This window comes from Rhinopithecus roxellana, chromosome 18 (genome assembly GCF_007565055.1).
Source record: "Rhinopithecus roxellana isolate Shanxi Qingling chromosome 18, ASM756505v1, whole genome shotgun sequence".
Lineage (NCBI taxonomy): Eukaryota > Metazoa > Chordata > Mammalia > Primates > Cercopithecidae > Rhinopithecus > Rhinopithecus roxellana.
Window position 1 is genome coordinate 52,875,920 of NC_044566.1, and position 12,010 is coordinate 52,887,929.

The 12,010-nt window shown below is 33.5% G+C and overlaps 1 protein-coding gene across 2 annotated transcripts in view; it reads right to left on the minus strand.

The window, feature by feature from the left end:
- Positions 1-12,010, minus strand: part of COG6 (component of oligomeric golgi complex 6) — a 96,647-nt gene that overhangs the window by 30,383 nt on the left and 54,254 nt on the right. The window contains exons 14-17 of one of the 2 annotated variants that reach the window (XM_010360728.1): positions 6,027-6,158; positions 5,560-5,727; positions 1,847-1,954; positions 720-773 (exon numbers count right to left, since the gene is read on the minus strand). In XM_010360728.1, coding sequence (XP_010359030.1) covers positions 720-773; positions 1,847-1,954; positions 5,560-5,727; positions 6,027-6,158 — 462 coding nt within the window. The remainder of the gene's footprint in view (positions 1-719; positions 774-1,846; positions 1,955-5,559; positions 5,728-6,026; positions 6,159-12,010) is intronic. The other variant, XM_030922187.1, reaches the window with a different exon arrangement.

Genomic DNA, 12,010 nt, shown 5'->3' on the forward strand with positions numbered 1-12,010 from the left:
CACATGAAAAGCACTTGCTATGCTAAGTAAATGTTAATGGCTGTTCTTGTTCCTTGTTATTATTATTACTATTACTAGTATTACTATCATAAAACTTCCAAAAGGGATCACTCCTATGAGGGATAGAGCTATATGACTTAAATATCATACAATGAACGGCTATGCACATGAGAAAAGTATATACACTTAAGACACAGAAACACACACAAAAAGTAGTGATCATGCAAAAAGGAAGATACAAGATCTTCACCTGAAAAGGAAGGTAATAAAGTCAAAATCCAGTGAGTCTCAAACTAAAGAGTAACATACTGTTTTAAGAGTGGAATCTAGTTTCAATTTTCATGTCAGGAAAAAGTCAAGAGCTTTAAACCAAGGATCATGTAGTAAGTTTATAATGATATACAGCCTAATTTCTTCATATCTGTCATTCCTGTTTTCAATTAAATTAGGAATAAAACTCTAAAAATAGAGTAAACAGTAATCCTAAACAGTAATGATGAGACTATCAGAGCATAGTGGAACACTACCATGAATTTAAGACTTGGCCAGAACTACTCAGTTAAAGGAATACAGGCTTAGTCATTATTATTGGACCCAATGTTAATACAGCATATCGAGAGATAAAAAGTATCACCCAGAATGAAATTATCACACAGCAAAAAATGAAGAATATTGATCCATAAAGAAATCTAAATTAAAATGTTTTATCATACACTTACCATTGCAGCCTTCAGTGTCACAGAATCTAGGTTGGGCATATTAGCTAAAGAGCCCTATTTAAAAAAAAAAAAAAAAAAAAGCAGATCCAAGATGTAAAAAAGGAGATGTACATTTTATTTCACTTATTGAATATAGTCCATTAAAGAACTGCCCAAATTTGGAAAATCATTTAGCTTATTTCCATAGAACTCAAGTGTAATTTCTTCAACCTCAGTAAGATCAGGGACTATGATTTGTTGGAGGGAGAAAGAGGCGCTCAAGTTTATTAACAACAGAAATATCATGATACTTCAAGTTTACTCATACTCAAGAAAATGAAGGCAATGAAGCACTGGAAGATGCCAGTGACACATGGAGGCTTTGATACTTTTAGAAAGTACAGAAAGGCAGCAAAATTGGTTCCTACTGGTAGAAATTTGCTTACCACTTTAGCAAATAAAAAATTGAAAAGTTGTGTTTTAAGAGCTTCATTTAAGAGTTTCTGGGCCATAATACAGTCTTCATGTTAATGCCGTTTGAAAGAGTTCTTTGCTTTCTTAAGAAAGATGGCTTACATGGTTTTCTAGGGTTCACATCACTCCTTTATTTCTACTAGGGTTCTGTAATTTAACAAGATCATATGCTGGCCCCAGAAGTGACTACCTTCTCAAAGTAATGGGCACTTCATTAAATTAAAAAGAAGATGACTGCTATTTATACTGTAATCTATGCATTCAATTACAACTAATAGTGATATAGGAATCCAAAAAATTTACCAGGATGAATATCCTTTAGACATTTTATTATAATACTAATTTTTGTATATTTTCATTACTTTTAACAAAAACCATTTTTAATAAAAAGGATTGTTAATACTGTGGGGCACTCTACCATATTTAGGAAGTCATCTAAGAGCTATGCATGTACTATGTCTTAAGAATAACCCTATGACACAGATACTATTATTACCCCCAACCCACAGGTAAGGAAACAGATACAGAAAAATAAATCCCTTTCCCAGGAAAACACAGCTAATATGTGGTAGAGCCAAGAATCCAGAGTGCAGCTCTAGAAGACCATACTATAAACTGGCATGTTCTTGAATTAGGAAGGAACATAAATTAGTAAGGAACATCTAAGCACTTACCTGTTCGGGTTTATGTTGCTGTACAGTGTTATAGATTGAACTCAAGCCTACCCTAGTTAAAACATAAGAGGCTTGCTCATTTATAAGTGTGTCCAAATGTGCTTCAATCTAAAATAAAACACAGAAAGAAAACATTTTAAAAGAAGAATGACACTGATGAGAGTAGAAGTAAACTACCCCAGAGTCTGAGCTCTTCATCATGGACTTTTTCCTTGCATTGGCACAGGGATGACCTCTGTAACAAAACCTTTTTCTTCCCCCAAACAGTAAGTCTTTCTATGAAAGGGGGGAAAAGTCTTACTTTAAAAATTATAACCAAGGAGGATTCTAGGACTATCCTCCAGTCACAAAATCTGGGTCGCTTCTCAACTCTTTTAAAAGCTGGTAATAAACAAAACACAAACAAAAAACACTAGTAAACAACAACAGTATAAAATAAAATATTTAGGAAGAACTCCGAGATGAGGGCCTGATGTTCCTGACTTCCTGTCCTCCTCATGGTCCCAACTTGCTAGGCTGACTTAACAAATCAAATATACCATCTGGAGAAGCCTAGAGGAAATCCTATTACAGCTCAGGGAGCAATTTCTCCTGTGGATAAGGCAGGCCTGTGACAAGTAGGGAAGAGTTGAGGGCCCAGTAGAAACTTGGCTAAAGATTTCAGGTTCAGGAACTGCCTAAGAAGATGCCACTACCAGATGTGAGTAGTATGGGTTCCCCAGTTTTGTGCTACTTTGGGGGATTCCAACTAAGGCTAATGGAAATAAAAACCACAGAAGAGGACTACCTTGATGGGTTGAAACATTCCCTGGTGAGAAAAAGCTTGCTCTTCCTTTTTTTTTTTTTTTTTTTTCCCGCTAGTACAATCCTGAATCTGGAGGTCTTCCTTCTATTCCTCACCAGAATGTTCCCCCAGATTTTACCAGTTTGCTTGCTAGTGATACAGTACACTGTCAACTTATGGTATCTGTTACCATCTAAATGGTTGCAATTTTCCAAGCAACTCCAATAGTTCTGCTCTTCCCCCTAAAAAGCTTAGAACTGATTTAAAAGAGGTAAGGAAGCTAAAAGAAAGCCCTTGTGAATAATCAGAACAAGCATGGTTTCTTTCCTGAGGCATCACTATGGAAAGACATAAAGTAATTTCATTTTTTTTGTTTTAAATAAATGCCCAAGGAAGTACAATTAGAGCCCTTACTTGCTAGACTTACCAGAAACCAAAGAAAAACAAAGTGTGCAAAGGTAAACACTTAATGAAGGTGAAAAAGAGTTACTGCTAAGAATCAAATTAGTGGTCTGAAAGAAAAATGGAAGGAAAGTAATATAGAGCAAATATCAAAGAAATAGATTAAAGTAAAGAGATCTAAAAAGAAATCAGAGGGCAGATCCTTGAGATAAAACCAACCGAGGACAGGGGTTTCAAAATATAAAAAGTAACACATAGAAAAGTGATGATTATAGAAACAGAACTCTTTACTAAGCAAAAGAAAGGTTTGAATCTTTACATTGAAATGGCTCTACAAAGTCAAAGATGCAAATAATTTTTAAAAAGAGACATACCAAAAATATCCTGGGAAAACATATGAACTCAAAGGAAAATCTCTGTAAGTTTACAGATGAATGGACTAGATTACTAAAAACAAGAGAATCTGACTAGCCTGGACTTCTTGCTTGAAACACTGGAAGAAGCTATATAAAAGTGGGAAAAAAATAATAGGCTATTGGTAGTAAAGGTCCTAAAATCAAGAATCCTTTACACAACAAGGTAAAGTGTTACTTTGGAGAAATGTGATAAACCACACCTTCCCACATCCACACCCTTGTATTGTCCTCTATCATACTGAATCCAGGCTGTTCTATGTGCCCAGTCTTAGCTGACAGCACGCTAGCAAGCATAATGCAAGTATAGACCAATAAGCACTTCCACACTGAGATTTGTCTGCTTAGAATACCCACTCAGAGGGACTGCCAGTGGGGTGTGAAAGGACACGGGGAAAATTGCTAGTGGAGTCTGGAGAAAGGGGAACCTGAATTACCTGCTGATAGGACAATTACTGAGAATGCTGCCAGGACTAATAAAGATCTGGCTCAAGAGATCTCTGCAGAATGCTGAAATACATGTAAAAGTCCAGTTGACACATTGAATAGGGGCGAAAATAAGCAAGGACATAGATAACTTGAATAAACTAATAAGCTCAATTCAGCGCACAGACCAGGAGGAATTTTCACCATGTATAAAATAGTTATGGAACACATAAGAAAACCAGATAATTGGTGATAAAGCAAATTGATAAACACCTGACATATCTGAAGATTTAGATCAGTGGCAGGGATTTGGGCTTGCATTAGTGACAAATATAGAAAAAAGTGACATTTCTTAAATAAAAACATTATTAATTCCACAGAAAATGAAAAAGTCATCCATGAAAGGTAAATTAACCATCCTTCGTTACGTGGCTCAGTCACCAATGGTGTTTACATAGTAATAATAATTTAACATAATATTGATCTAACCAAAATTTATAATATAGCTGCATTTGGGAGGATGGGAAAGCTCTAAATATAACCATATTCTTATCCAGGGGGGTTGGGGGAGTGGCGGTAGATAACTAAATTTTCATTGTTCATTTCATTTCATAATGTATTAGATTATATCTAATCTAAGTTTTATATCTAAACTTAGATTATATCTAATTATTAGATAGATTATTAGATTAGATTAGATTAGATCTAATACATTAGATATAAATGTATTAGATTAGATCTAATACATTAGATATAAAACTTAAAAGATCTGTAAGTAGCAATACACACAAGTGTTTAGAATTACAAATATAAATACCAAAAGAAGCAACTATAAAAACTGAAAGAAATTGTGCTTTTGAGGGAGAAATGAGAGAGAGATGTTGGAGGTGGAGAGCATGGTACACTGGTGGCTTTTCATAAGAAGTTCGGTAGAATTATTTGACTTTAAACCACAAATATGGAAAATTCTGATATATTTATTTTAAAAGAAAAAAATTAAAAATTAGAAAATATAAATTTAGATCTATCAAAACTCATTCCTATATCCACTGCCAAACTGTTGATATATGTGTGATAGCACAGAACATTCAGAGTTGTTTTTTAAAAAAACAGTATATTTACCAATAATCACTGCTTAAAATTGGAATCCAACTATCTACTAAATTTTACAAATGGCTTTGTTTTAGTCATCATGTACACTTTTAAGTGATAACCATTTGCTTTATAGAACTCAAGGACTGAAGTGATTGGTATAGCAATTTGTAATGTTTTGCCTAACACTGGTTTACACATAGATAAAAATATATCTGTCCTCTGTAACACATTCTGCATTAACTATGCAGCTTGAAAAATATAGCATATTATTCACAGTTCAGAAACTAAAATCTGCATACAGAATAACTGTTCAAATTAATCAGAAAAGCTTCAATCCACCATCACATACTACGGTATGAATCGAGTATTTTAAACATTACATATTCTGGTTCCTCTAAAGCTGAAAACTGAAATGCTGAATTTGTGTGTGTGTGTGTGTGTGTTGTATATGTGTGCGTGTGTCCTTTCATCAGATGATATCAAGGGATCTATAGGAATTGGGTCATTAAAATTAGTTAAGCCAATCACATAAAGCTATCACATAGAGAAAAAGATTCAATCATAGTAAACAGTCATTTTATAGAAAAATTTACCTGAAACTGTAGCATTTCCAGACGTCTGTCAGTGAATTCAAATAGAGCTAATGTTGTCTTCATCATATATAGTGAATTGACCATGAAAGTGGCCATGTCAGCTGTGCCTAAGTTGCTGGCTGATACAGTACACATCTGTAGGAGAGGATCCAAGACACATGATAAAACCTACAAATGAAAAATAAAATGAATTCTTTATTTCTCAATCACTGATATGGTCTCGGGTTAATGATACTTCAGAATTAATGCCAAACTAATCGGAAGGAGGCCAATTTATAGAAGCACATAGGAAAAGATTAAACATAAATCAATACTTTTTAAATTATGAGAACTGGTTTAATATTTGAAGGAAAATCAACAGTAAGAAAGGGATTGTCGAAGTATATGAATTACAAAAACCCAGAAGTGAAACAGAATGTACAATAGAGGAGCAAAAAGCAATCATTAAAAATGAATTTACAACATACCTGCACAAAATCAGCTTGACGAGCATCTAATGGTACAACTGAAGAATCATGAGATGCTAAAACTTCACGCAGCAACATTAGTGTCTGATTTAGTGCAGAACTTGGTCCAAGATCAGGTGGTGGGAGTTCAACCTAAAATAAGAGATGATTTATCCACTCCTTATATTTTTCCACTAAATTTTAATGGGTAAATGTAAGTTCATAGTAAAAAAAAATGTAGAAGTTATAAAGCATAGACTCACACATTAGAAACCTATAATTTATTAATAGCTTACTTTGAACTATACTAATAGCACACAAAGTGAGAGAAAAGTTCTTTGCCAGATTATCTCAGAATATCTCACCTTGTACTCTAAAATTAAAAAAAAATTTTGAAAAGTTAATGTTCACTTGAATTATAGAATTATGTTTTAATATGTATTTAAAATGGCCTGTTTTGTTTTTTAGCCCAAATCATAAGAAAAAAGCAGTCCATAGACCAGCACTATCCCAACTATAATATAATTGAGAAACGTCACCTACTCTCAGGCCCAAATCTCAGAGATTTTAGATCAATATGTATAGGCTAGGTGTTCAGGAATTGACAGTTCAACAAGCACCCTAGGAGTCTCTCAAGAAGGTAACCCATCAGTCACACATTTTGAAAATCACTTCACAGAAACAGTATAACATTACCATTAATATCTTGGGCTCTAGAGTTCAACACATTAAGTTCAAATCTTGGATCTATCAGTTACTAGTTGTGTAATCTTCAGCAAGTTACTTAACTTTTCAGAGCTTCAGAGGGACTCTGTAAATATTAAATGAGATTATTGCATGGCTGAATAGTGTGCCTTGCACTTACTAAGTAGAAGGTATGCCAAGTTCACTATCCTTATTTGGTGGCACCATGATACATAAAAAGAAGTGCCTATGAATTTCTTTAAAAATATTTTCAGAATACTTGTAATGTTAATAAAGTAATATTTTGTAAATTTTTTAAAAATAGCATTTAGAAGACAATGTAAGAGACTACATCTGAGTGGCAGGTAGGTAGAAAGGTGTAAGAATTTTCAAATATTGGCATTTATTATAAGATTGTTTCATGTAGAAAGTTAATACATAAGTGACATCACCAGGAATAGCAAAGTAAGCATGTCCAAAGATACTCTCTCCTTCATAAAAACAACAAGAACAAAAAAAATCATAAAACATGCAAACAAACAAGAAAATATAGTCCACGCACAGCATACACAGAAAAACACCTCAACAGAAACATTATCTGAGGAAGTCCAGATGTTAGATTTACTAGACAAAGACTTTAAACAAGCTATTTTAGATATGTTCAAAGACTGAAAGAAATCATGTCTGAAGAACTAAAGTATGAAAACAATGTCTCACCAAATAGAGAATATCAATAAAGTGACAGGAATAATAAAATATAACCAAATAGAAATTCTGGAGTCAAAAGGTACAATAACTGAAATGAAAAATTCACTATAGGGTTTTGTTTTGTTTGACAGGGTCTCTCTCTGTCACTCAGGATAAAGTGCAGTGGTGCAATCACAGCTCACTGCAGCTTGACCTCCTATGCTCGAGTGATCACCCCACCTCAGTCTCCCAAGTATTAACAGCTAGGAATACAGGCATGTGCCACCATGCCTGGCTCATTTTCTTTTTTGTAGAGATGGTAGACTTTCTATATTGCCCAGGCTGGTCTCAAACTCCTGGGCTCAAGTGATCCTCCTGTCTCAGCCTCCCAAAATGCTATGATTACAGGTGTGAACTGCTGTGCTTGGCCTTACAGCAGATATGAGCAGGCGGAATAAATAATCAGTGAACTTAAAGACAGGAACTTAAAGATTATTGAGTCTGAGAAACAGAAAGAAAAAGAATTAAAAAAAAAAAAAATGAACAGAACATCAGAGATAAGACACCATTTAACAACGTAAGTATACAGGGGATCCTAGAAGGAAAGAACAAAGAGAAAAAGGCAGTGAAGAAACAATGACAGAAAGCTTCCCAATTTTGATTTTAAAAAGCATTAATCAACATCCAAGAAGCTAACTGACCTCTCAGAAGGATAAACTCAAGAGACCTACATTAACACACATCATAATCAAACTGTCAAAAGACAAAGAGATAATTCTGAAAGCAACTAGAAAGAAATAACTCATTATGACAAGGGATTTTTGACAAGATCAATAGCTGATTTCTTGCCAGAAACATGCAGGCCAGAAGCATTGGATGACATATTCACAGGTTGAAATAAATGAACTGTCAACCAAGTATTTCAAATTCAGCAAAACTATTTTTCAAGAATAAAGGAGAAATTAAGACACTCCCAAATGAAGGCAAAAATTCTTCACTAGTATACCTGCCCTACAAGACATACTAAGGAAAACTGGACACTAGAAAGTAACTTGATCCACATAAAGAAATAGAGCACTGGTCAAGGCTGCAACAAAGATAACTATAAAAGACAGTTTTAATGTATTTTCTCTTCATAACTCTAATTTAAAAGAAAACTGTATGAGGCAATAATTATAAGTCTATGTTGATGGGCATACAATGTCATAAGATTTAACTGCATTAATAATGGCATAAAGGAAGAGGAGAATGGAGCTATATAGGAGCAAAGTTTTTGTATACTATTGGAAGTATGTTGTTATAAATTAAGATGCTAATTGTAAGTCCCAGGGCACCACTCAGGAAATAAAACCTTATACCCACATACATATATATTTAAATAACAAGGGAATTAAATTAGTATACTAGAAAATATCTACTTAATGTAAAAGAAGTGACAGGGACACAGAGAAAAAAATCATTTAAGACATACAGAAAACAAAATAGCAAAATGCAGACATAAATCCTACTCTACCCTCAATTAAATTAAGTGTAAATGGATTAAACATGACAATCAAAAAGCAGAGACTAGCAGATTAATTTGAAAAACCACACCATGTACCAACTATATGCCAACTTCGAGACACACTTTTAAGACAAAAATAAATTGGATGTAAAAGGATATAAAAAGATATACCTTGCAAACAATAACTGAAAGCTAGATTAAATTAGCTACACTAATATACTAATACCAGACAAAACAGACTTTAAGACAAAAATTATTACTAGAAATAAAGGATATCTGATAATGATAGAAGGGTCAATCCATCAAAAAAATAAAATAATTATAAACATATATGCACCCAACAAAAAAGCCCCAAAACACATAAAGCCAAAACTTACAAAATTGAAGGAAAATATTTCTTGTGATGAAGAGATACATATTTCAAGTTCCACAGTTTCTTCAGTTTTGTCTCCTTTTCTTTCATTAAATTCAAATAAATGTGAACTTAAAAAAAACCTCCAGACTATGATCTTATCTTCACAAAAGTATTCTATTTATCATTCCTACTTAAAATGATATCTAGACTGTTGTTAAACAAAGTTAACTAATGTTATTTCCAAGAAGAGGGTTTTAAAAAGTTTTTCATCTTTGTACTCTTCTCTATGGTTTACATTATGTATAAATATACGCATATCAGTTTTACAAAATTAATAGAGTGATCTCTGCCCCCTAAAAGAAATGAAATATACCAAGCAGTTAATAACAGTTAATTCAGGGTGAGAGGATGTAGATGAGTGTTATTTTCTTCTTTGTGTTTCCATTTGTTTTTAAAATAAATATACATTTAATAGAAATCAACATACTCATAATTCTAAAAATTTAAATATAATGATATTCCATATACATGCATACATATACATGTTTATAAGTAATATAAACTGAACAGAAGATACTCAAAAATTTTTCAGTGGAATCTTTAGCTTAGTACAAATCAGAAAGATCTGCTAGCATTCTAATAGCTATAATATAGAAATAGACAGCTATAAAAACTAGAGCAAACATGTATGTGTCAGTTCCCAATACCTTTCATAAACAGAAGAAAAAAAAAAATCTAACAAATCCTCCAGGGAAGCTTAGAGAGAGAGATAGAGAGGAGGACAGAGAGAGAGAGAGAGAGAGAGAGAAAGTATATAGTGTCTTTTGGAAGCAATAAATCTTTAAAAATCTTTTTTTTTAAATTTTAGTAACTTTTGGTGTACAAAAGTTTCTGGTTACATGGATGATTGTACTGTGGCGAAGTCTGAGATTTTAGTGCACCCATCATCCAAGTAGCGTATATCGTGCTCAATATCCAATTTTTTATTCCTCACTCCTCATCCTCTCCCCCTTCTGAGTCTCTGTAGTACATTATATCACTCTGTGTGCCTTTGTGTACCCAGAGCTTAGCTCCCACTTTTAAGAACACAGTTTTTGGTTTCCTATTCCTGAGTTGCTTCATTTAGAATAATGGCCTCCTGCTCCATACAAGTTGTTGCAATTTCTTTATCCACTCATTGGTTGATGGGCACTTAGGTTGGTTCCATTATCTTTACAATTGCAACTGTGCTGCAATAAACATACCTGTACAAGTGTCTTTTTGATATAACGACTTCTATTCCTTTGGGTAGATACCCAGTAGTGGGAGTGCTGGATTGAATGGTAGATCTTTTAGTTCTTTAAGAAATCTCCCTACTGTTTTCCACAAAGACTGTGCTAATTTATATTCCCACCAGCAGTATATAAGCATTCCCTTTCACCATATCCACACCAATACGTTTTTTTTTTTGTTTGTTTGTTTGTTTGTTTTACTTTTTAATAATGGTCATTCTTACAGGAGTAAGGGTGTCTCGCTGTGGTTTTAATTTGCATTTCCTTGATCTCATTTGCCCACTTTTTGATGGGATTTTTTTTCTTGCTGATTTCTTTGTGTTCCTTGTATTCTGGATATTAGTCCTTTTTCAGATGCACAGTTTGCAAATATTTTCTCTGTGGGTTGTGTGTTTCCTCTGATGGTTATTTCTTTGGCTATACAGAAGCATTTTAGTTTAATTAGGTCCCATTTATTTATTTTTATTTTTGTTGCACTTGGAAGCAATAAATCTTAAAAAAAAAAAAAAACTTTCAAAAATTCACACAAGAGATTTTTAAATTGCCAAACAAAACAGAAGACCAATGATGTAAAACTTACACATTGGTGGGAGAAAGCTTAAAGGAAATCTTTTTCTCCCTTGAAATCAAGTCTTTAAGGATTTTAAATTTAAGGCTAAAGACACACTTTGCCATAGTTAGAGTTGATGGTAAATTATTGCAAGTGAATGCTACTTGAACTCAAGTCATTCGACAAACTGCCATTCCATGAGGTGCTTTCACATACATCCATTAGATCAGCAACAAGGTAAGAACCACACTTCTAAAGCAAAGTGAATATTATGGCAGTTTTTCAGATAAACAAACTTTGTGACTATAAAATCCTATAGCAGAATAACGGAAAGAAAATCTAAGGAAGAGAAATAGTTCATTAATATCCTTTTGTCACTTTAGTTTCATTTTGTAAAATTCATTTCTAATGGTTAAACTTTGTAAGTGACAAGTCTACATTTCTTTTAAGTACCTCCAATGCATTCTTGCACTTACTTTATACTAACCATAATCTCCCTTAGGGAAGAGACCCTCTTTACTATGTCTTTCATATTTCCATATAAGCCTGTGGAGGCCAAACACTAGACTTAAGCGGGCTTTGTTATTTAGAGCGCCTAAAACAAGTAGTAGCAACCATTAGAAAAAAAACAAAATACATTTTATGAGCTTCATGTAAAACAATAATCACAATACAAAAATTCCTATAAGCTTTAAGCTGTGTAGAAAATCCAAGTTTATTCACACTCCACTTCCTTGGAAACCAGTCAGTACCAGTGAGTGAGTGGCAGATGCATCCTCAGAGTGATGTGACTGGGAGAAAGAGGTGTTAATATTATCACTGCTACTTATGCCAGGACTTGAGCTATTCATAGAAATCTTACATACTGACAGAAAGTTGAAGAAAATGTGAACTTTTGCCTTACAAATAAAGATTTCCCTCTTTCTTATTCTGTATGTTTGACTTTTCCCTCTA